Below are 26,337 nucleotides of genomic sequence, written 5' to 3' on the forward strand. Positions count from 1 at the left end.
TTATTCCCAACAAATTTCTCAACAAAACTTCGATCTTTCGGAATACTTTTGAAGAGTGGATTGTAAAAGAGGGGTTCACACAAGAACATTTCTTTTGTGTATGACGTTTTCCAACAGCTCACTTGAAACACTTGCCAAGCGATCAGCATGCTGGAGTAGAAGGTGTTGGACATCCAAGTGTTGGACATCAATTAGGAAGATATCCTGCGAGTATCCCAGGGCACCATCTCGGCTCAAAAAAGAGTTGGCCAGAAATCTCCAAGCCAGGCACTAAGGTCCATGTAGCGGATGCTTAATCGCGGTCATACAAAAGGCCATAATCTTACTGATGAAGTCCACAAGGCCTTGACCTTTTTCTAAGGGAAGACTCAGCACTCCAGGGCGAACCCAGTGTTTTTCCGCTCCAAAGGAAGTCAATTGGAATCCTCTTTATGCTTTTCACCAAACTCTTTGGGGGGTGCACCACCTTGAAACGATGCCAGAGCATGGATGCAGTCACATTATTGAGCACCAACATGCATCTCCTATATGAAAGTTGAACGAGCAAACTTCTCCACTTCATCAGTCTTTGCTCAAGCCCATCCACCATACCCTCTCAGTTCTTCTTTTCCACAGTTTCATTTCCTAGAAACACTCCCAGGTATTCAATACCTTCAAAACTACATCTGAGCTGAAGTGGAAGAGAAGGCAAGGATCCACCGGCTTGACCCATCCACAAGGCCTGGCTTTTGTCCCAATTTGTGACAGCTGTTGTTGAGTTGTTAAATATCTCCAAGTTATCTTCAACCAAGCCAACATCTTTGGAATGCTTCACCAAAACACAAATGTCATCTGCATAGGCTGATAATTATTTTACTTTATTCTCTGTTGATATTTTTAAACCTACAAGAGATTTCCTCAGCACTCTCAATAGGGGTTCAATACTCAAGGCATATAAAATACCAGTTAAAGGGCAGCCCTGACGGATCCCCCTCTCAATCTTTACAGGTGAGATCAGTTTGTTATTAACTTTAAATAATGAATAAATTTGATTGTATAACAGCTTAATATAAGCAACAAAACCACCTCAAAGACCAAATTTTTACAGAACTCTAAATAAATACATGTGGTGCACCCTATTAAAAGCATCTGCCTGATCAAGACACACTGATCCAATTTCCTCATTATTCTTTTCACATACATGCCATAGATCGCAAACAAGGAAGATATTGTCATGAATCTGATGGCTCATAACACAAAAACTTTGATCAGTGTATTAAATATACTAAATAAGTGGATAAACGTCGTGCCAAAGTTTTCGCAAAACTCTTATAATCGATGGATACGAGCGAAACAGGCCGCCGACGTGTGATTAGCTGCGGATCTCCTTTCTTCAGAAGGAGTGTCACCAATGCTCTACGGCAGCTGAGGGGAAGTTCACCACCTTCAATACTTTCTTCAAGTACTTCTAGCAAGGAGGGGCCTATAAGGGTCCAGAAAGCCCGAAAGAACTCTACTGGGAGGCCTTCCTGGTCTGGTGCTGTTCCCGTAGCCAAAGACATGAGTGATTGTTCCAGCTCGTCCAATGTCAACGGGGCGCCAAGATTCACTTTATACTCGCCTCTTAGCTGAGGCATCTCTGTTGTAAAATGCTCCATTGCACATTCCTGCACATTCTCATGACAAAATAACTTGGTGAAGTGATCAGCAATAACCCTCTTTATCTGGCTTTGTGACACACTAATGTTTTCCCCTGGCTTCCTGAGGCATCCTATTGGCTTCCGTGGCACTGATTTGTTTTTTTTTCTAGATTAAAAAGTATTTAGTGGGTGCATCTATTTTATACCAGCGATCCATCCTCGGTCTGATCATAGCACCTATGGCCTTATAATTTACAATCTCTTTCAAGAGAGATCGCTTCTCCACCAATAGCTTGTGCCTCTGCACATCCGGTTGTTTTGCTAAATGACCTTGCAAATTTGTAATCTCTCTTTCCAGAACATTTTTCTCTACTCTTCTTTGCTTAGAGGTAAACTTTTGATGCTGTTCGCAGAACACCACAATTTGTGCCTTCACATTGTCCCACCAAGTTCGCAAATTAACAAAATTCTCTTCTGCAAACAAGGTCCTGCCCACACCACCTGAAAGGCTTCTTGGAAGTAAGTATTATTGAGAACATCTATATTTAATTTCTAATAAGATGAACACCCTCCCATATGGGATGGTAGTCTAAATATAAGCACAATTAGACTGTGGTCTGAGAAACCTGAGGGGATAATATCTGTTTTCAAAACCTCCTTCATCATCTGCCTATTAACATAAAATCTATCTAACCTCGCTAACGTGACACTGTTCCTCACACATATACACCATGAGAACCTACACTCATTGGGGTGCTGAACCCTCCCTGCATCATCCAATGAAAACCTCTGAACAGTTTCTGCTAAAGACTTAGTTGACTCAGGGTGAGTTTCAGCACTATTGCGATCTAGCGCCGGGTTTAAAGTGCAATTAAAATCCCCCCCCCCGCCCCCGATTACAATAAAATCATGGGACCCAATATTCCTTATTGGCTAAGTCAAATGTAAAAACAAATCATTCCTTTCATTACTTTTACTTGGAGCATACACATTCACAAGAATAAATCTGGAGCTATTCACCACAAAGGATAATGTGGCTAAATATCCCTGCATGACCTCAGTGAACACGATAGAGGTGGTTTGCAGCGCAGGATGCAAAAAGAAAGCAATTCCTGCAGTCATGGAATCTTTATCGCAAAAGAAAAGTTGCCCTTTCAACAGCTGCCTCCAATCGGCATGAGAATTTAAGGAACTGTGAGGAACAGTGAGAGGGGTGAAAGATGGGAAGGGAGAGAGAGGGGGGTGGGGGTGGGATTCCGGCAGATGTGACGTCCAGTTAAATAGCACACACTTTTATGAATCACCATTACTGTGAAACACCGGGATAACAGTTTATAGCTGGTTTGGGGTTCAAACCCAGGCGAGAAAACCTAGATCGAGTGTGCGTACCTCTCGGCTATCCTGCCGTGATGTTAACGAAACGACATTTTTTATTTATCTATGCCAAAGTGACGGGTCGTAGAATGAAAGAAGATCGTACGAAAAGGGGAAACGTGGTGTAAAATAAAATTTAATATTTTCAGCGAGCCAGGTACGGCCCGATACAACGTGTGGCCATTGCAGGTGAATTGCCCCAGAACATTGTTCAAGTCGATCAATATACAGTATTCAGTGACGGTGCAAATATTGAAGAGTGCTTGTGAAGTAGTTTTAGCACTCCTACAAAACGGTCGATAAGGAACGGCTGGCTTGGCAAGCGATTAGTGATCGCCGAGCCGTCATATTAAACACACACCTCCCAGAGACCCACAAAAAATATCAAACTTTGTCCAAATTTGACAAATTAACACTTTTTTGAAGCAGTCAGAACTGTTGCTAAATTCAACTCTGGAGTTTAAATTTTGTAATTTGGATTAGTTTAAGAGTCTCAAAGTTATGGAATAAAGCCACAAACGCTGACGTCTCCGGGTGTTTATAAGCATGGCAATGTATCCAGCGATTTGTAGGTTTGATGATAAGACATTCACCAATATGAGGAAAGTGAAAAATTAAACTTTATCTTTGAGAAATCATTGCAGCCTGTTCCAAGTTGAAGCATGGTTGAGCAGGCCCAAAAAAAATGCTGAATTGAGACCCCAGCGAGGTAACCGAGGACTCGCCTCGAGGGAGAGCCATTAATTATCTTCAAAATGGGTGTTTTATTGAACCCAAATACCCAATTTTCACTCATACACTCCCTTGTATTTCCCTTAGTATATTTGCAAAGTTTCAGGCTGATAGGTTTCATGGTTTTAGAGTTATGGACACACACACACACACACACACACACACACACACACACACACACACACACACACACACACACACACACACACACACACACACACACACACACACACACACACACACACACACTTATTATTGTAGATGAATGTTTATTTGCCAATATTCACATCGTGGTTACATTTCTTATGTAATTTACATTTGCCAATTAACTCTAAATTAAGAGGGGAGTGTTTAAGAGAGTGCAATATCGCCATCTCGTGCACATGTTGAACAATGCTGATTGTAATAAACGGGCATGACCAGAGGTCTCTTTTTCAGGTGCCGAGTACTCAACTTGACGGCTGGAATCTACGTCTGGCGTGTGCCCTAAATATGTCGTGTGCCCTGACATGCTCTGTCTAAGGAGTCTTATAAAATTGCTTATTCATCAATAATTCCAAAAGCTGGTGGTTCTTGGACTAACTTGATGTCATATTCTGAAATCATAAAGTTTGAGGTCTGATTTTAAAGACATTTATTGCTGTCTGATGGACACAAGTCTCTCAATGAATAACTTGTTATTTTTAAGTCTGGGTATGAACTCAAGTTTAATAACCCAGTTTATATATAGAGGTACAAACCTACCGGACATGCTGGCTTGCCTTCGTTCTCCCCCTTTTGCCCCTGCCTTGTCGCTGCTCGGGTTGGGACTCTGTGCGGTCCTCTTGCGGGGCAGATTCTGGATCTCGCTCAGCGTTCGACCCTTGCCAGGAACTTTCTGATCGTGCTGGCCATCAGACGTGACACTTGGAGTTGGCGTGGTGCTTCTTAAGTCTGGAGCTCGGGAGGCCTCACGGAGGAGTTGCAGAGCAGAAGACCGCTTCACTTTGCAGATTTTCCTCACTGGAGGGTCTTCGGACCCACGCTCCCGGTAAAATGGTGGGACTGTGTGCATGGGTATCGCTTCCCAGACGAATGATCTCTCCTGTCCGTCACTCAGTGGAACACCCAGGTTGAAGTCGAAGTCCCAGCGATGCGAAGCCTCAACGAGCGCTGCTTGGAGTTCAGTCGAGCACTCGAGACGGAACGCGGCACCCTCCTGCAGTCGGCCAAAAAGGCAGCGACGAGGGGGCAGGGGGGTCGTGTCACTTGGACTGCTCGTGCATTGATTGTAGCTGGTAGAACTCGGCATGATCGAACGGCAGTTGAATCTGCTTTTGATTATGAAACATAATTATGAAGGAAAGTGGTGGGTGGGGGAAGCAAGGGGTTGGAGGAAGAGGAGCAATATATTAGTAATGACATTAAAACCCTTCATGCTCAAGACAATAGGCCATTGTAAAGTCAATCTGTATAACTTTCGCCAAGTTGCAGAATTAGACCAGAGGTCATATTGACCGGTACTTCTGCCCACGATTTTAACACACTGTGCTGAATCAGTATGACCGTGGGCCCTCCCCTCTTACCTCCACCCTACCCAGTCTTTAACAGCACCGACTGGGGTGTTCAAAAAGTTATCAGAACGGGATCGGCCGACAATAGAATGAGCCAAATATAAAATTAATAAATACTCAACAAAAACATTTACAAATTTCATATGTACGTATTCCCAACATTTCTGGTTTTTATGACAGAGCATGGTTTGGAAATGGAAATGCCTTCCCAGCGTTGTTTGTCCATGCTCTATCCTTTTAAATGCCGAACATCAAGCAAGAAAGCAGCACGTACCATTTTTAAACTCTGGGTGGACTCGGCCAGGGTTTGAATTTGAACCACTGACCTCGGCCAGGGTTTGAATTTGAACCACCGACCTCGGCCAGGGTTTGAATTTGAACCACCGAACTCGGCCAGGGTTTGAATTTGAACCTCCGACCTCGGCCAGGGTTTGAATTTGAACCTCCGACCTCGGCCAGGGTTTGAATTTGAACCACCGACCTCGGCCAGGGTTTGAATTTGAACTACCGACCTCGGCCAGGGTTTGAATTTGAACCACCGACCTGGGCCAGGGTTTGAATTTGAACCACCGACCTGGGCCAGGGTTTGAATTTGAACCACCGACCTGGGCCAGGGTTTGAATTTGAACCACCGACCTGGGCCAGGGTTTGAATTTGAACCACCGACCTGGGCCAGGGTTTGAATTTGAACCACCGACCTGGGCCAGGGTTCGAATTTGAACCACCGACCTGGGCCAGGGTTTGAATTTGAACAACCGACCTCGGCCAGGGTTTGAGTTTGAACCACCGACCTCGGCCAGGGTTTGGGTTTGAACCACCGACCTCGGCCAGGGTTTTAATTGGAACCACCGACCTCGGCCAGGGTTTGAATTTGAACCACCGACTTTAGCCAGGGTTTGGGTTTGAACCACTGACCTCGGCCAGGGTTTGAGTTTGAACCACTGACCTCGGCCAGGGTTTGAGTTTGAACCACCGACCTCGGCCAGGGTTTGAGTTTGAACCACCGACCTCGGCCAGGGTTTGAGTTTGAACCACCGACCTCGGCCAGGGTTTGAGTTTGAACCACCGACCTCGGCCAGGGTTTGAGTTTGAACCACCGACCTCGGCCAGGGTTTGAGTTTGAACCACCGACCTCGGCCAGGGTTTGAGTTTGAACCACCGACCTCGCCGACTTAGAGCGGACACTCCGACCATTGCACCACCGAGTTTCCCACTCTATTTAAATAATAAATCTTTGTCGTGTCTAACTCTTCTAACATCATGAACAACAAAATGATCGTTCATCTTCATATCTATAACGCTTATGATATTTACACTTCCAAATATAATGATAACAATCCATATTACCTTCGATCACGTTTTCATGAGATCGCAAGTTTTGATGATCACGAGTTGCTGATAATAATGTTCTAATTAGTACGAAGATGTATTCAGTCATCCAAAAGTGTAACGTACGAACCGAGATCGGACCCACCTCGAGTGGACCCCTCGCTGCTCTGGCGTGACCGTGGCGTCTGAGGGCGGACCCCGGCGTCCTTCTCCCCGTTATTATGTAAGGTGATTATGGACGCTGCTCCAGACACGCGACGACACTGAGAAAGATTGGGGTGGTTAGTGAAAGGGTAAAGAAAAACACGGAGAGAGAGAGAGAGCGAGTCAGGCAGACACCCTGCAGACAGGGAGGCACACCGCAGTTCAATGGAGAGCGCTGAGCTTGTGAAAAGAGCCAAAGCGATAATAACAGGGCAGTGGGAGGGCGGGGGTGATAATAACAGACAGATGAACGGCTGGAGTTGTGTATCATGGTCTTGTGAAGCGGTTGTGTGGGAGAATGGGGAGGGAATGGTGGTGGTTCGATGACGAAGAGAGTCAAATATGATGGAAAGATAAGTGATGACTTCGTTTACACAGCGTATCGAGGGGAAGAAGAACGAGATGTTGGAGTTTGAGGATGTCAGACAATAGATTTATTGAAAGCCTTTCGGATTCAGTGTATTATCGGGAAGGGTGTGCATTTAGTGAGTGAAAGGAATTCCCGCCGCACAGCGCGCTCTCTCCCTCCATTGGCTCGAGCACACACAGGTCCTTGTGGGAGGAGAACCGTTGGCCTCGCAAATGGTCCCCTCATTAGAGTGTCCACGCCAACGTGATGTCCAATCGACACTCGGCCTCGAAGTCGGAGAGACCTCGATGGGTTCTGCGTGTTTGTTTAGCTGCGAAAACAGCACGAGGCGCCTGTGCGGTGACGCACGTGTTTGCTCGAGTTTAAAGATCTGCTTGACGTCACACACCCCTTATTATAACGGACTTTTGTAAAACACGGTGTGAGAGAGAGACGAGACGAGCGCACGGTACAAGCACGGCATCGCCAAAAGGCTCCCTCGTCGACTCACCCACCATGTACGTCACAAGAGTTCAGCACGACATTAATATGTACTGCACGCACAACGGACTTGTGCCATCAGGAGAGGACGACTGTGACACACTGGTGTGATACGTCACAATGAGACAATAATTTTCTTCAATCGTGATGTTATAAGGAGCAGGAGGGTGGGATAGGAGCTTGTCCAGTTTGGAATTAAAATATTCATGTTATTACACACACACACACACACACACACACACACACACACACACACACACACACACACACACACACACACACACACACACACACACACACACACACACACACACACACACACACACACACACACACACAATTCTGTACACGAGCCCATTTCTCCTCCAAACCTGTTTCCATATAATTACGTCATGGCCTGATTGAGGTGTCCAGTATTTTGCTCTTGAGAACCCCATGAACTCCTTCCACCAGGACATGATGTTCTGAAACTGGGCCTTCAAGCTGTTCATTGACTATCCACAATTTAATAAGTGATTCTTCAGAAATCAGACGATTAATACACGTCATCTAAAAGTGCCCCCTTTTTCAAACTGGATATCCTTCCTTCTTTACTATAATTCACGGAGCGGTGTGTGTTTGTGTGTTTGTCGCGTTACTCCGACAGTTCTGGGCTGATTGCATCCAGACTTGCTACATCGGACTGGATCAGCGTTATCCAAATTCGTGCGTCGGATTTTTTTTTTCTTTTTACAAGGAAATTATGTGCAGGAGGAGGCCATTCGGCCCATCATGCCTGCGCCACACCAATAACAGATTTAACAAATCCGTCAATACCCCATCCCTTCATGTGCAGCCTTTGGCTGCTACACTGGTACTCATTTCACCGACTTCGAAAGGATGACCGTGTGTTAATTCTGCAGCCAACGGGGCTTGAACTCAGGACCCAAGGATCCCAAGCCACCACCCTAACCACTCTAGGATCCCAAGCTACCACCCTAACCGCTAAGACAACACCAGGGTGTTTTATCTTTGCTGGTATGATGTAAGCGATAGGATTAAGTGGAGCTCGACGAAATCATGGCAGCACCGGGAAGTAGCGGGCCAGGAACTATTTTATTCTACACTGCATGTCGATACACAAGGCTGAAATTCACCACATTTCCTCCCTTATAGATCTAATCCCACACCAACAGGTCAACCCACACCACAATAAATGAACATTTTACTCATTTTATGAACCTTATAAAACAGCATAATCAAAGATATTAAAAAGCATCATAATAGTGGAATAGTGCAATCAATCACTTACAGCAGGTAACTGAAATGTACTATCAGGTGGATTGAGCACAGGGGTGAAACTTGGCTCGAGATTTTGAGGGGATTATTCTGGTTTATAATTTATTAATCACTTCTCAGATCCAATCTCTCTGGGGCCTTGAGTCTCTGCGGATACCGCCTTGTCCCCAGAGCTACCTCGGTTGGTTGAAATGCAGCATCTGTTGATGCAGGTACAGCATCCGTCTCGGCGGGAAACGTTTCCACTGGTGCAGGTATCATCTCAGTTGACCCCGACTCCTCTAACTGCATTCTTACAGGAGGGTCTGCTGATTGGAAAGGTTGAGCTTCACAGTTCAGCTCTGTATCCCACATTTGGTCCACAGGCCGTTTCCAAACGCAGGGTCCAACTGCAAAATCATAATTTAAGGGACCCCGTCTCGACCTTACAGCACCAGTTACCCACTTGTGGTCCTGACAGTAATCGTGCACAAGAACAAGCTGTCCTACCAGAAATTTACACATGTTGCCTTTACCTCCTCCAAGGGCCCATTGAAAAAGTCTATCATTAACCTTTTTTCTGATATCAGGTTTAACCGCATCCAATCCAGTACGCAATGGTCTGCCAAGAAACATTTTTGCAGGATTCTCTTCGGTTGTTGCATGAGGAGCACTCTGGTAGGATATCAGGAAATGGGCTAACTTTGCTTCAATGGTGCCCTCCTCTTCCCTCACAGAGCAAAAAGCCTGCAAGAAAGTTTGCACAAAACGTTCAGCCTGCCTGATTGTGGCTGGATGGTAAGGAGCAGACCGAATGTGTTTAATTCAATTTCCTTTCATGAAGAGGCTAAATTCATCCGATGTGAACTGAGGACCATTATCAGATACGAGCTGTTCAGGTACGACATTCCTGGCAAAAAATCTCACGCAGTTTGGTGATGGTCTGTTGTGACGTAGTTGACTTCATGACATAAATTTCTGGCCATTTCGAATGTGCATCAACCACCACCAGAAACATAATGTCAAGAAACAGCCCGGCATAATCCACGTGTATCCTCTGCCATGGGGCCGAGGGCCACTCCCATGCATGCAAAGGTGACACCTGTGGCATGTTCTGATGTAGCTGACACCTATCACAGCACTTAGCTATCTGTTCGATGTTCTTATCAATTGAGGGCCACCATACGTAGCTGCGTGCTAATGCCTTCATCTTTACGACCCCAATGTGTCCTTCATGTAGCTGTCCCAAAAATATGACTGCACAATGATTGGGGTACAATTACTCATGTGCCAGACAGCCACAATGGGCTGACAGTTCATCCTTCCGGTTGTAGTAAGGTTGAATCTGTTTAGCCTCTGGAGACCAACCTTGAGTGACAGACTTTAACACCCGAGACAACTCCATGTCACGTTGCGTTTCCTGTCTGATCTCATCACTTGTGACTGGAAGTAATTCAATCTGTGACATGTGAAACACATCAACTGCATCAATATCCTCTGCAGATGGCTGGATGATCTCAAGTGGAAGCTGAGACAGCACATCTGCGTTACCGTGTTCAGTCGTACTCTTGTTTTCAATGTTATAGTCATGTCCGGCTAAAAACGATGCAAATTGTTGCAGACGTGCGGCTGTCATCACTGGTATGCTTTTGCGTGGGTGGAGGATGAAGAGCAGGGGTTTGTGGTCTGTGACTCGGGTAAACGTCCTTCCTAAAACATAATGGTGAAATTTTGTACTCCCCAGATAATAGCCAATTCCCCCTTTATCTACTTGCGAGTAATTTTTCTCTGATGAGGTTAATGACTTGGACGCAAAGGCTATTGGTCGTTCCTCACCATCTTCCATGACATGAGAGAGTACACTCCTTCGACCATATGGTGATTCATCACTGGCAAGTCATAGAGGTCTGTTCAGATCACGATGCGTAAGTACTACATCAGAAGCGATCACCATTTTTACCTCCGTAAATGCCTTCTTGCAAGCCTTTGTCCAACCCCATGTGTGTCCTTTCTGAAGTAGCTGTTGCAACGGATGGAGAAGTGTTGACAAATTTGGGAAGAAATTATGATAATAGTTTCCCAACCTGAGAAAGGTGCAACGTTGTGGGACATCTTTAAGCTTTGGTGCTTCGCCATCGCATTTACTTTGTCAGATGTCTTACATGTAGTGATTTCCCTTCCGCAGTGATTTCATGTGTGCAATAGGTTAGTTTTTCTTTGAGAAACAGACATTTATCTGGATTTACCTGAAGGTTGTGCTGTTTTACTCTGCAAAACCAGTCCCAAAATTTACAAATGTTCTCCGTCTGAATTCCCGGTGATAATTATATCATCGATGAGACGTTGCACCTTCGGTATTCCTGCCAAAACCCGATTCATGGTACGTTGCCACACTGCAGGGGCTGATGCAACCCCAAACACTAGTCTGTTGTACTGGTAAAGACCCTGGTATGTATTGATTGTTCGGTACTTCTTGGAGTCTTCTTCCATTTCTATCTGAAGATAAGCTTGGTGTACATCAAGCTGGGAGAACTTCTTTCCTCTTGCAATGTTGCCAGTATATCCTACACAGATGGTAGTGGGTATTGATCCACCTGAAGTAAGGAATTTATCGAAACCTTGAAATCCTCACAAATTCTAATATCTCCATTTCGCTTCACAACAGGGACTACAGGCAAGGCCCATTCACTCCATTCTTACCTTGGAGATAATACCTGCCTGTTCAAATCCTTGAAGCTCAGCATCTATTTTTGTACGTAATGCATAATGTATATCGATACACAAGGCTGTAAATTCACCACAGCCGATGGTGTTGGGAGGGGAGAAGAGTAAGGACGATGCAAATTCTCGATGTAAATATGTATCATGTAGTGCAACTCCAGGTGGGAGAGAGTATTACAAGTCCCACTCTTCATAATACAGTGATCCACCTCCCTCCTCCTTCATCCTTCGTATGCAGCACAAAGCTATGGGTCGCATCATTGGCTGAGGGCGCAGCTGTACCGCTGATGCAATGCCCTGATTACCACTACACTGGTACTCATTTTGCCCTCCTCGGAAGGATGACAGGCTGAGTCAACCCCACCTTGTGTTAACTCGATGGTCAACAGGAGCTCAAACCAAGGACCGAAAGATCCCAAACAAGCCACCCTAACCACAAAGCCAACCCCAGGCTTACAGTAATCCTGTCCCCACATTTTCCAGTGCAGTGAATTATGCAGCGAGAGGTATTTTGAATTTCACGTTTGAATAAGGATAACAACATAACCCCCGTGGCCGCTCCTGAAGGGAGTGGGTGCTTACAGTCTTGATAATTAATGGTGTGTTTAAAAGGAATCTGCACAATAAGACAAATTTCCATTTGCAATTGTCTTACTACCAGTGTGCAAACTTGATTATCCCAAACAAACCAGTACATGGCACAGTTGCAACAAGAGAGTTCAACAGAACTGATAAACCGAGCTGCACATCTTTATAGAAATATTAAAACATCAAAACGGTATCATCACCAAATCGGTCCTCTAACCCTATCGCCGATGTTTGGTACCCCCCTTGACCTTCCTTTATCGCAACTCTTACTATTAACTGGTTTCTTTTTCTCTCGTCCCCTTGATCATCGGGTCCAACTGTTGCCAAGCTGGCAGTTTATACCTTGCGTCACCTCGCTCTCCCATGAGCCTCGATCTTATTAAGAATGAAGCAATACTACTTGTACCCCATAAATAAAGAAGACGTGCAATTACATCTATGATTCATATGTGTCGCTCATTCAGACGGGGGTGGGGGGGGATTTTTAACAGGGGTAGTTCCACCGTCACACGTTTGAGAAGGTGGTGTTGCTTTTTGAAGGGTGTCTGTTCGAATTGGCTCTGCCGAGGCGAAACCACCAACCAGCAAGACATTTTTACTTCGTTTACCTGATGAAATATATTCATCGACACGCAACACCACAACGCAACGAATTTATCATTTTAATGAATTTATCATTCATTACAACATCATGTGTTGGTACACATCCTGAGATGACAACTTTCCAGTCATTGTTGAATTCTATATAATATATCTTTACTGGAATTTTTTATCATATAATATGCTCTATTAATTAAGGGCTAATGGGATAGCTCAGTGGTGTACACACACTCTCCTTTGAGTTCTCTAGCCTGGGTTTGAATGTCAGCCCAGCTATAAATTGTTCCCCTGGTGTTTCACAGGCAGGTTGATGCATTAATGTGTGTGACATCCATCGGAAGAATATGAAGCCAGAGGACCTGTCTGCCATCACCAGTTGTTGGTGTACTTGCAGATCACACGGTAGTAGATGATAAATGGGGTTTCTGGGACTCTCATTCCAATGAATGGAGAAAAAGGGAAAAACTTTCTGAGTCAAGCCCCAAAAGCCCAAAATAGGAGACTGATTTTCTCCCCACCTATCCCCTTCCCTCCCATACAAGCAAATGTAAAATTGAGACTATGAAAGATTGAGACTTACTGAATAAATCACTTTTTTACAGCACGGCAACATCGCACTGTTATATAATTGGCTATTCTGTCCTGTGTCTTCTGTCACACTTTTTGGGTGTGATGTGGGCGGAGATTGCTGGGTGTATTGTGGGTGGAGATTGCTGGGTGTATTTTGGGCAGAGATTGCCAGGTGAATTGTGGGCGTGGTTAATGTGGAAGAGCGACGTTTTTTGTGCTGAATCGTTTTCTGTGTGACGCCGGAAGTTGATTTTCTGAGCAGGAAGTGATCATCTTCCTGTTCCGTTAGTTGTTGATGTGCAGCATTGTAACTCTTGTTCTTCATTGTTTTTCACCAGAAGTGTTTTTAAAACGTCTTGTGGAGGTGATTTCTTCCTCTTTTTTTGGTGACAGAAGTGGTTATTACAGTGTGGCGACATCGCGCTGTAATATAATTGGCTATTCTGTTCTGTCTTCTGTCACGTCTTCTGTCACACTTATGGCCACGTACGTCCCTTTGATCTGAGGGCTATAAATAGAAATTTGTCCAACGTCACAACTCTTCCCATCATGCATGCTAATTCACCGTGTCTACATTTTAATTTTATAACTGCAAAATTGTTTCATCATTCTTAACCTCGACTTTTACTGCCCCCAGCCGCGCGATATCAAAGTATTCGCTTCTTGTTCCCTTTTATATTTAAATTCCACTCAAAGATCGAACCAACGAATATTTGCCCATGTTCTACTTTAGGGAATAACTTCATTTTCTTCTAACATTCATTTCCATCGAGTATATTCACAAAGAATAACTTGGAACTTGGTTGTTAGTATAAGTGTCTTTGTTGAGCAGAAATGAAATGACAAACTTCTATTAATGATCTTATTTGACCACCTCCTGAGCCACATCATTTTGAGATTGTAGTAAATTGTTTTTCCATTGTTCAATTGATAATCATCAAAGTTTTCAGCCCATTCAAGGATATTAATTTTTTTTCTTTGCATCCTCCAACTTATTTGTAATTAAATTTATCCGCTTATTTGTTTTATCTACTTTTATCCCGGTTATTTCTTCAATAAGACTTCTTTGATATTTCTTACATTCTTTATGTTTCCCATTTAAATACCAAGGCTGATTACATCTCCACTCTTTGGTTTGGTTATTGCTTGGTTCTATCATTTATAAATCAGTAAAAAGATGGTGGAAGCCTGTTAAAATTCCCAACCCAATATCTCAACACTTATACTTACAACCATAAGGGAGACTATTGATTCCATTCCCTAAAATATATCTTTTATCATCAAAAGCTCCGAATGCTTTCTTATTTATCTCTTCTGTATATAATTGATGTTTATAACTTCTTACTGTATTCATTTTTCTGTACTCTTCCTTCTTTAAGGTGAAACAGTTGTAATAATGTTTAACGTTTATTGTTTCCTTGATTATATTTTTCTTTATTCCCTTTAGCTTCTTATCATACCTTTCAATGTTATTATCAATATACATAAAAGCATATGACTTTTATCTCAATCCTATAAATTCACTCACGACCTTCCCAACCAATTCATCTTTAAACTTCCCAATAACCTTTTTATTCTTTGAAAACAACACATCACCTGACTTATAATTATTTGTATCATACATATCAATCATATCCTCATATACATCACTTGTCTTAATTTCTAATATAAAACTATCTGTATCCATATATAACAATGACACATTATCCTTATACTTTGATTTTAAATTATTATAGTAATAGTCATACATTAACGACTTTGACAAGTCAAGAATTGATGTTCCAATATAAATAGGTTTATCCATTTCAATACTCTCTTTTTTTTTTCAAATGAATAGCACAAAAGTTCTCAAACACCTTGCTCGTTCAAAACTTGGTCTATTAATTAACTTTGAAGCCTGTTTCCAAGATGTAGCAAGTCTTATGTTTTGTCGATTCCTAACATTTTCCATAGTTTTCCAAATACAGCATTATTCATTAATTTATAAAAGTCCTTCTCAAAATCTGTTTTTGCTTCTGTTCGCCTTTTTGTATTAAAATCAATATACTTCTTTAACCAATCTTCTTCTTCTTCTTCTTCTTCTTCTTTCGGCTAGCTCCCGTTAGGGGTCGCCACAGCGGATCAACCGTCTCCATTTCGCTCTATCCTCCACATCTTCCATTGACACTCCAACCACCCACATGTCCGCCCTCACCGTATCCATGAACCTCTTCTTTGGCCTTCCTCTTCTCCTCCTGCCTGGTGGCTCCATCTTCAACATCCTTCTCCCGATATACTCTGCTTCCCTCCTGTGCACATGTCCAAACCATCTCAATCTCGCCTCTCTCACTTTGTCTCCAAACCGTCCTACCTGCGCTGTCCCTCTAATATACTCATTTCTTATCCTATCCATCCTCGTCACTCCCAACGAGAATACTTCTTTAACCAATCAAGGACTTTGTTTAAATTTCAAAATCTGATGAATTTTCCTCATTCTCAACCCAGCAGATAAATATTGTCTCAAGTTCCTTTGATGCAAAACATAACTTTCTTTATCATTTAATGTAGTAAGTAGTTTTTCTGGAGATTTACCTTTTGTATTAAATGACTGTTGGTAATCACTTAACCATTATTTTCTTGGACTTTCTTTATCAGGTGCATAAGGTAGGTCTTTATGTTTGTGATGAAGTTCTTCTGGATATTTTAAATCAACCTCAAAATAATATCCAACTTTAGCTTCATTCAATTCTTTTTGAGAGGAGACAACAATGTCTTGTAAAACTTTTTCATAATGTTTTTCTTTAACCCAATTAAGTTTTCCAGAAGGTAAAGATTGATACATAGCCCACCCATACAAATTGTTAGCATCATAATACTGTTGTGGGCCGGGGGTCGGTGGCGAGGAACGGCCGCCAGGTGTTGCAGTAGAGCAGTCTCCCACCGAACACCCGGAATTGCAGGTCGTAACCTTCAGACAACTCCGAAGGTCACGGGGTCACTTAAGGACCGTGATCGCCAATTCTCTGATGGCGTGGGGTAGGGTTAGTAGGCAAATTTCAATATACCTAAGTCCCCACGTCGTCAAATTACCAGGGAAGTCACACCCTCAACGGACTCTGTCGAACCGGGTCGCTCAAGCGACATCGGTCCGGTGTAACCGAGCGGAATTACCAAAGTCCGTCGGTCCAAACGACAACTTACAGCCCAATTGTCTTACTGGTTCTCAAGCACGAACCGTGCTGGGTCAATAATAGAAAGCATGACAACGAGCTGGAACATTGAACAATTAGGGGTTTATTTATAATGGGGCAGGGGAGCACAAAGAGCAGAGTTAAAAGCGAATATGAGAAATGCAATTTTCTACAAACAAACAGCAATTTCTACTTAAGGACGGGGCCCACAGACACACACACACACACACACACACACACACACACACACACACACACACACACACACACCCAAAGGAAATGGACCCCGTCGGGTCTTTATTGGACCCTCCAACCGGGGAGGATTGGTCAGCTGGGGGACCAAGGTCTGGCCGGGTACCTGTCTGCCTCGTGCGGTCACACCGGACTCCAACCCACCACGGTGGGACTCGAACCCACGTCCTGGAATCCACCGCGCCCACAATCCTGGCTGCTCGACCACCACCACCACGAGGAGCCCCGCAAAAGACGGCAGACCACGACCACTGACTACGACGATTCTCACGACGCACACCAGGAGCAATCGCGACGATGACTCCAACGTTGCACACCAAGAGCATTGGCCATGATGACTCCTCTACTCTCTTCTTGACGACCACTCTACTCTCCTTCTTTGGCCAATCGCCTCCTGATTGGACAGTTGCGTTGCGCGATTCGCAAGCCATCACTCATTGGACAGGCCCACGGTAGACAGGGCAACTCCCACCCTTTGGAGTGGAGTCCCGTTCTGAGGCGATGAGCCTCCTGATTGGACGAAGGGTTGTCGGGCGATCAGTGGACTCCCATTATTGGTTGGGACGAACACTCAATCTGGCTGGGCAGGGCCGCCCTGAGGTAACTCGTCTCCGGATTGGTCGGGGGCTTCTGAGGTACTCCTATCCCTCATTGGTTGCGAGACACACCCATCTCGCTGGGCAGAGTCCACCTCACCCCGCCTATGCCCGTGGCCCCGAACACGTGCGTAATGGCGATGATGGAGCGAAGGGGAGATTTAATGTAAAAAAAAAAACCTCACTATAAAGAAACCCGCAGCGCACACATGAAATTCCCATTAGACATAGGGGATGGGACCCTCACTATAAACACATACTTATCGAAATAACTGAACTGCGGGGGCTGCTGACTGTCTGTGTGCACAAGGCTTCCAAATCCATAACAATACTGTTGCGAATCTGGAAGCCATGAGCACACAACAGCCAGGTCCTAGAGATCAGTTATATCGGTGAGGAGGTAGGTGGAGCTGCAAACGCCTCCGATTGGGACTCCACCCAGAAGGGTGGGAGTTGCCCCGCCTACCGTGGCGTGGAACTTTCCCTGGTCTCTGTTTATGCTCCGACTGAGGCGAGTGATCTCACCGTGAAGAATGCATTCTACGCCACACTCGAGTTTGTGGTTGATCAGTGCCCCAGACGAGATACACTTCTAGTCTTGGGGGATTTCAATGCATCGACTGGAACTGATAGGGATGGTTATGAGGTGTGTGTTGGTCCCCATGGGTCAGGAACTATGAACCAGAATAGCACTAAGTTCCTTGACTTTGCAAGAAGTCATGGATTTAGGGTGGCTGGTTCATGGTTTCAGCGCCCACAAGCTCATCACTGGACTTGGTATTCCAACGCTGGCGGTGTGCAAAGGAGATTGACCATGTCCTCATTGACGGTCGTTGGAGGATGATCCAGAACTGCAGGGTCAACCAGAGTGCTCAGTTCCTCAATACTGACCACAGGCTTGTTGTAGCAACTCTAAAGCTGCACCTTGTATCCTGGAGAATGGTACCATCCCAGCCTAGGCTGGATGTTGCCAAGCTCAGGGATGAGAGAGTAGCTGAGGAGTTTGCGAACAGGCTGAGTGGACACTTGGGGGGGTCTGGGTGCTTTTGGGGGTCCTGAAGAGTTGTGGAGCGCCTTCAAGACCACCGTCCTTGATGTTGCCGGTGGATGCCTTGGAGCTCACCGCAGGGCAAAGAAGAATTTTGTCTCTCAAGGGACACTGGATACCATTGACCAGAGTCGCAGGGCCAGGCTGAATGGCAGAGCTGAGCTGTTCAGGGAGCTGAGGCGTAAAACTGTACGTGCACTGAGGGTGGACAAGGAGGCCTATGTGCGAGGAATCTGTGAGGGGGTAGAGCATCACCTGTGGACAGGTGATTCTCGTCCCGCTTACAGGAGAATTCTCGCATTACGTTCATCCAAGCCCATCCCTCGGAGCACTGCAGTTCGAGCAGAGAGTGGTAGGCTCTTGACAGAGGCGTCTGAAGTGAAGGCCCGCTGGGCCGGTTACTTTGAGCGGTTGTACCGGGCTGATCCCCCAACTGTCGAGTTGGACGTCAAGGGTGTTACAATCCCTGTTGCTGACCCTCGACCTTGTGCTGACCTTGTGGTCCACCTTCGCTTGGTCCCTGTTGCTGACCTTGTGGTCCACCTTCGCTTGTGGAAACATGGGCTGCGGTGAACCAGTTGAAATGGGGCAAAGCTCCAGGGATCTGTGTCATCCATGCCGAACTTCTCAAGGCTGGTGGAAATGCTGCACTCGTGTCGTTGCATGCAGTTTTGTGCTCTGCCTGGAACACAGGCATCATCCCAACTGACTGGAAGAGAGGCCTTGTTGTCCCTCTCTGGAAAGGGAAGGGTGATCGCCAAGACTGCAACAACTACTGAGGGGTGACGCTGCTCTCAGTGCCGGGCAAGGTCTTTGCTCGGATAATTCTTGATAGGGTTCGCCACCATCTGCTTGAGCACCAGCGTCCAGAGCAGTCAGGCTTTACACCAAAGAGGTCAACGATTGACCATATCCTTGCACTTCGTGTCCTCACCGAACGCAGACGAGAGTTTCGGCAGGGGCTGCTTGCAGCCTATGTTGATCTCTGTAAAGCGTTCGATTCAGTGAATCGGGATGTCCTCTGGAGGATTCTTGGTCTTCGTGGGGTGCCACCAAAACTGATCGATCTGATGTCTGAACTCTACTCTGGTACTGAGAGTTCTGTGAAGTGTGGTGGTACCATCTCTGACTTATTTCCAGTTGTTACTGGAGTTCGTCAGGGATGTGTACTTGCCCCCACACTTTTCAGCACTTGTATGGACTGGATTTTAGGGAGGATGTCGGAGAGATCAAGTTGCGGTGCATCGTTTGGAAATGTCAAGATCTCGGACCTTGATTTTGCAGATGATGCAGTCATCTTTGCGGAGACTTTAGACATCCTCTTGGGGGCCCTCGAGGTGCTGAATGAGGAGTCGGAGCCGTTGGGATTACGGGTTTCTTGGGTCAAAACTAAGATCCAGGCTTTCGGTGACATCTTGGATGCTGCTGTTCTGTCTGTGTCTGTTTGTGTTGAGGATGTTGAGGTCGTGGAGAGATTCACTTACCTTGGCAGTGATAACATGTCTCTGCTGGCTGCGAGTCAGAGGTCAATAGACGTCTGGGTCGGGCCTGGGAAGTCATGGATTCACTGGATCATGGGGTGTGGCGCTGCCGGTACCTGTGCGGGAGGACGAAAGTCCGAGTCTTCAGGTCCTTGGTACTTCCAGTCTTGCTCTATGGGTGCGAGACTTGGACTCTGACCAAGGATCTGAGATGGAGACTTAATTCCTTTGGTACCAGGTCTCTTCGGAGAATCCTTGGCTATCGCTGGTCGGATTTTGTGTCCAACGAGCGGTTGCTGAGAGAGACTCGGATGAGATTTGTTACCTGCATAGTCCGTGAGCGTCAGTTGCGGCTGTATGGACATGTGGCTCGTTTTCCTGACGCTGATCCTGCTCACCAGATTCTCTCAGCGAGGGAGTCTCTTGAGTGGAGGAGGCCAGTGGGCCGACCACGTGCCTCATGGTTGCAACAGGTTGACCATCATCTCAAGGAGATGGGGATGGGCCTGGCATCTGCCTGGGGGATGGCCAGACGGAGGCCCCTGGAGTACCGGCGGAAAGTGGACGCAGCGACGCGCTGTTCTGGCACATGCTCCCATACCTGACCTGACTTTAGATATCCTTTTGGGGGCCCTCGAGGTGCTGAATGAGGAGTCGGAGCCGCTGGGATTACGGGTTTCCTGGGTCAAAACTAAGATCCAGGCTTTCAGTGACATCTTGGATGTTACTGTCCTGTCTGTGTCTGTTTGTGGTGAGGATGTTGAGGTCGTGGAGAGATTCACTTACCTTGGCAGTGATATTCATGTCTCTGCTGGCTGTGAGTCAGAGGTCAATCGACGTCTGGGTCGGGCCTGGGGAGTCATGGATTCACTGGATCATGGGGTGTGGCGCTGCCGGTACCTGTGCGGGAGGATGAAAGTCCGAGTCTTCACGTCCTTGGTACTTCCAGTCGTGCAAAATGGATGCGAGACTTGGACTCTAACCAAGGATCTGAGATGGAGACTTAATTCCTTTGGTACCAGGTCTCTTCGGAGAATCCTTGGCTATCGCTGGTCGGATTTTGTGTCCAACGAGCGGTTGCTGAGAGAGACTCGGATGAGATTTGTTACCTAAATAGTCTGTGAGCGTCAGTTGCGGCTGTATGGAGATGTGGCTCATTTTCCTGATGCTGATCCTGCTCACCAGATTCTCTCAGCGGGGGAGTCTCGTGAGTGGAGGAGGCCAGTGGGCTGACCACGTGCCTCGTGGTTGCAGCAGGTTGACCATCTCGAGGAGATGGGGATGGGCCTGGCATCTGCCTGGGGGATGGCCAGACGGAGGCCCCTGGAGTACCGGCGGAAAGTGGACGCAGCGACGCGCTGTTCTGGCACATGCTCCCATACCTGACCTGACCTGTTCGGTGGAGCTGACTCTACTGCTCCATCTAGCAGTCGTGCTCGCCACCGAGACCCGGCCCCACAACAATACATCAGGTAAGAGTTGGCCTCATTCTTATTATAATCAGGAAGATATTTGTTATTTGCTTTCGCATATCTCTTGGAACATACTTGAGATATTCCTCCTCTTTTAGCCTTCTCTATCATTAAAAGCATATCTATATCACTGATTAATTCCAAATTCTGTTTTGTCATTTTTAACATAGCACTCCAAGCCAAACTCGGGGCTGTGTAATCGTGAACGGGGTCTAATCCAAAAGAATTTTTTATTATGACAGACTGTTCTAAAAGTTTCAAACATATCAGCCAATAATAATACATCGGTTTTAAGATACAAATCATGATATTCTCCAAGATTCTTTATATTTAACTTCTCCCAAACCTTTTTAGCTTGTGTATAATCTCTATCGGAAATATGAGTTTTATTCAACTTGCCATAGAAACTTTCCCTTGAAGGAAGTTGTGTTTCTTTAAACTTCTCAAATGAATCCATACAGTCATACGGATATATTCCCTTTTGTGATAAGAGATCAATCTCTTCTTGATTTGAGAAATGTGATTTAAGATTTGGTAAGTTCTTAATATTTGATGCTAAGTTAGATAATGGACTTCTCCATAAACTTGTTGAAATGAGAGCGAGAGATGAACCTTCAGAGTTTAGGCTTTATTCCATTTGATTGGAGCCGCTTCTGTGGGCACACCAGGAAATACAGGTTCAGCTAGGAGTACATAAGCAGTAACGTATACATGTGCAGTTAACCATTGCAGACTAAATCCGCGTAAGCACGGAGTTCGATATAATCTCCATTCTCACCAGTCAATGAGCACCTTCAGTTAACGAGCATCAAGTGGACAGCCGATGTCAATAGCAATGCCCCGGGGACAATCACTCGTGCCGCAGAGACATCCCCTTATACGCGAGACGCACAACATGTGATCCCGCGTCATGTCCCTCGATTCACGTTAATTCACCACATTCTCCCCACCTTTAAAATGTAACTAGGGGCCCATCTTACACACCATGATTGCTTTAGCACTATAGGAGTATACATTTCAAGCAACGCGGACTAATAGATCTACAGAAGCATACATGCCAAGCAGTGATTATTTTGAGTTGTAGGAGCATGGAAATGAGCATCGATATATGATATAATGGGCATATAGGAGCATGAGCAGCGAGAATGCCGATAATCCCCTTTACAGATTGAGTCGTCGAGGGGGCCTTATTCGTCGACCTCTCCGGGAGTAAACGGCAGTTTCACTTGAGGGAGACTCCCGATCCTCTTGGTGAGCCTCGACTTGTGCCGGGGATGACTCCTCGATCGCTCTCGGGTGTAACGCGGCAGCCCCGTCGCCTGGCGGAGTTCCTGGGGGGGAAATGTCAGAAGGAGGAGTGCCAGAAGGTGGTGTACCGGCGGGAGGAGTACCTGAGGGAGCCAGATGGCGAACCGACACAGTGGTCTCCCTGCCATCCGGGAGCCTGACATGAGCATACTCTGGATTAGTGTCAATGAGTTCGACCCCCTCCACCAGGGGTTCATACTTGCTTTGTCGTACCGGGCGTTTCATGAACACTGTACCGGGGTGGGTCAGCCAGTTGGGCACCGTTTGACCGTCAACATAACGTCGTTGGTGAGTAAACATACGTTCGTGAGGAGTGGCATTTGTGGACGTGCAGAGCAAAGAGCGTATGGAATTCAGAGCGTCAGGAAGAGTAACCTCCCATCGCTCGGGGCCCAGTCCTCTCGATTTCAGCGCCAGAGTTACGGCTTTCCAAATTACTCCATTATACCGTTCCACCTGCCCGTTTCCCTGTGGGTTGTAACCCGTCGTTCGACTAGTTGCTATGCCGTGCTCTAATAGGAATTGTTTTAGCCCGGCCGACATGAAACACGGCCCTCTGTCTGAATGTATGTACGAAGGTCTCCCAAACATAGCGAAGAGGTCAGAGAGACATTTTACGACAGTGCCCGAGGTCATATCCGAGCACGGAAACGCGAAAGGGAACCTTGAATATTCATCAACAACGGTGAATATGTATCTGTTGTCTGTTTCGGTCGGTAGGGGCCCTTTGAAGTCGATGTTTAGTCTCTTGAAGGGGGAAGTAGCCTTGATCAGTCTGCCAGAAGCCGCGCCATAGAATCTGGGTTTTAGTTCAGCACAAACAGGGCATGAAGCATTCATTTGTTTAATATCTTCAACAGAATAGGGAAGATTTTGTCTGCGTACGAAATGTGCCATCCTGGTTACCCCTGGGTGGCACAGAGACACATGGAGGTCTTGCAAAGCCTGACTGATTGTTGCCGAACTGTAGACCCGGGAGAAGGTATCTGCAGCAGGGTTTTCTTTCCCGGGCCGGTAAACAATGTCGTACCTGTAGCAAGCTAGGTCTATCCGCCATCTCATAATTTTTTCATTCTTAATTTTCCCGTTATTTTTCCCATAAAACATGAAAGCCACGGATCGTTGGTCCGTAACGAGCGTGAAGTGGTTTCCCAGTAAATAATGTCTCCATTTACGCAGCGCTTCGACGATGGCGTACGCCTCCTTCTCTATTGCCGAGTGTCTCTGCTCGCTTCTAGAGAGAGTTCTCGAGAAGAACGCGACCGGCCGCCCAGACTGATTAAGTGTAGCAGCTATGGCGTGATTTGAAGCGTCGGTCTCCACCACGAAGGGCACCGAGCTGTCGATCGATAAAACCACGGACTTACTGATATCATCCTTGAGATTGTGGAAAGCTTTTACGACAGCGGCATCTGGTGGAAAGTTTTTGCAATGCACTAGGGGATGTATTTTCTCGGAGTATTGCGAAATCCATCTTGCATAGTAAGCGAACATCCCGATCACCCCGGCGCATTGTTTGCAAGTCCTGAGGTGGTGGAAGCTCACGGAGCGGGCGCAATCGCTCAGGATCAGGCTTAGATTGTGCCGGCTGTGTAGCCGAGAAGGTCAATTGACCTTGCCGAGAATACGCATTTCTCGTAGTTGAGAGTCAGATTATATTTTCCAGCAATGCTCAAGAATCTGTCCAGATTCCTATCATGTTCCCTCTGATCCCTACCGCACACTGTGACATTATCCACGTAAACAAAAGTGTCTTCGAGGTTTTCATCTGAGATGATGTCGTCCATAACCCGTTGAAGCAAGCTACTCCATTCGTGACACCGAATGGTATCCTTCTGAACTGGTAGAGGCGCCGCCCTGCCTGGAATGCAGTGTACGGTTTGTCTTCCTCTCGGATGGGAATTTGATGATAGGCGCTTCGCAAGTCGATGGTACTGAATACCTTATAATTGGCCACGCGTTCGACCATCTCATCTATGCGCGGCAGGGGGTAGGCGTCGAGTTGGGTGAAGCGATTGACCGTTTGGGAATAATCGACAACCATCCGTTTCTTATGGTTCTGACTGCTGGTTACTAACACCTGTGCGCGCCATGGCGAATCGCTCGGTTCTATAATTCCCTCCTCCAGTAATCGCTTGGTTTCCGAAGTGATGAAATTCATGTCAGCAGTGGTATATCGCCGCGATTTGATCGCTATCGGTTTGCAGACCGGCGACAAGTTAGCGAACAGCTGGGGGGACGTCACCTCCGCGGTGGTCAACGCATTTAAAATTAGACGAGGCTTGCTTCCTCCAAAGGGTATTTCGACGCTCGTGTGCTGCTTGAGGACATTATGACCCAGAATTACGTCTGCGCACAAATCACGAAGCACCAGCACCTTTACATCCCGATGCGTGTACCCTTTTACGTCCAATTCAACATTGCAGTACCCTCGTACGCGGGATTGTAGTGAGGTGGCGGCCATGCATACCGTATTGTCAGTCGGGTGGATTACCCATTTCCTGCCCTTCACTAGCGAGCTGTTGACGAAACTTTCAGAGCTACCGGTATCAATCAGTGCCTCAGCCATATGCCCGTTAATTCGTACGTTGATGATAGCCTTGGATAGATTCCCCGGGGAGGCTGCAGTCAATTTATTTTGCGAGTAGAGAGCCGCAGAAGTGGGTTTATTTCTCCTTAGAGTAGATTTACATACCCTGGCATAATGCCCTTTCTTGTCGCAATTCATGCATGTGGCATCTCTGGCGGGACATTTTTGACGAGGATGCCTTTTGTACCCACAAAAGAAGCATTTACCAACCGGAGCAGTTGCTGAGGAGTTTGACGAGGTCTGGGTATCCGGCTCCTCGGGTGTTTCTCCATCCCCTATGTCTGGCTGTGTCTGTGTCAGTGGGGTTCCTTGGGTTCCCATCGTAGCAGCGTTCATGAGCAGCATCGGTGTCCCAAATGACTCAGATTGCTGCTGAGCCGTATCCATCGCTCGAGCCTGATCGACTACCTTGTCAAGAGTGGGTTGCGCTTTCTCTAGTAAGCGTTGCCGTATGTGGGCTGATCTGAGTCCTTGGATGAATGCCTCCCGGGTCGCTTCCTTTCGGTGTTCCTCGGCGCTTACCGCCCGGAAGCTGCAGTCTTTTCCCAGCTGATTCAGAGCTTGCAGGAACTGATCGATTGTCTCCCCGGCTGCTTGCTTGCGTGTGTTGAGAAGATGTCGTATGTATACCTCGTTCTTGGGCTTCACGTAGAGCGCCTGCAGCACGTCGATCGCTGCTTCGTAAGTGTCGCACCCCGAGAAGAGCCTGTACACGCCGGGCGAGACATGATTCACGAGAGCGGCAAATTTGTCAGCTCCCTCCGCGATGATGGTCAGATAGTGTGAGAAGGAGCAGAACCAATGTGACCATTTCATTTCTGCGTCAGTCGCGTTCGGGTCTGCGTCGAACCTCTCTGGTTTGTAGATCTTGTCCATCTTTGGTTGAGAGAGCCGAGAAAATTAAATGGAATAAATTGAAATGAGAGCGAGAGATGAACCTTCAGAGTTTAGGCTTTATTCCATTTGATTGGAGCCGCTTCTGTGGGCACACCAGGAAATACAGGTTCAGCTAGGAGTACATAA

At 46.3% G+C, this 26,337-nt stretch overlaps 1 protein-coding gene across 6 annotated transcripts in view; it reads right to left on the reverse strand.

Moving 5' to 3' along the window:
* The window catches only part of LOC147030706 (cyclin-dependent kinase inhibitor 1-like), a 178,432-nt gene that overhangs the window by 5,679 nt on the left and 146,416 nt on the right, over window positions 1-26,337 (reverse strand). Inside the window, exons 1-2 of one of the 6 annotated variants that reach the window (XM_085875052.1) lie at window positions 6,738-7,105; window positions 4,470-5,035 (exon numbers count right to left, since the gene is read on the reverse strand). In XM_085875052.1, the coding sequence (XP_085731178.1) occupies window positions 4,470-5,016 (547 nt within the window). In that variant the 5' untranslated portion in view covers window positions 5,017-5,035; window positions 6,738-7,105. Of the gene's footprint in view, window positions 1-4,469; window positions 5,039-6,625; window positions 7,106-26,337 lie in introns of those variants that run through there. The other 5 variants (XM_085875048.1, XM_085875047.1, XM_085875050.1 and 2 more) reach the window with 5 other exon arrangements.

This window comes from Eptatretus burgeri, chromosome 3 (assembly GCF_056783735.1).
Source record: "Eptatretus burgeri isolate ZD-2024b chromosome 3, Ebu_testis_v1, whole genome shotgun sequence".
Lineage (NCBI taxonomy): Eukaryota > Metazoa > Chordata > Myxini > Myxiniformes > Myxinidae > Eptatretus > Eptatretus burgeri.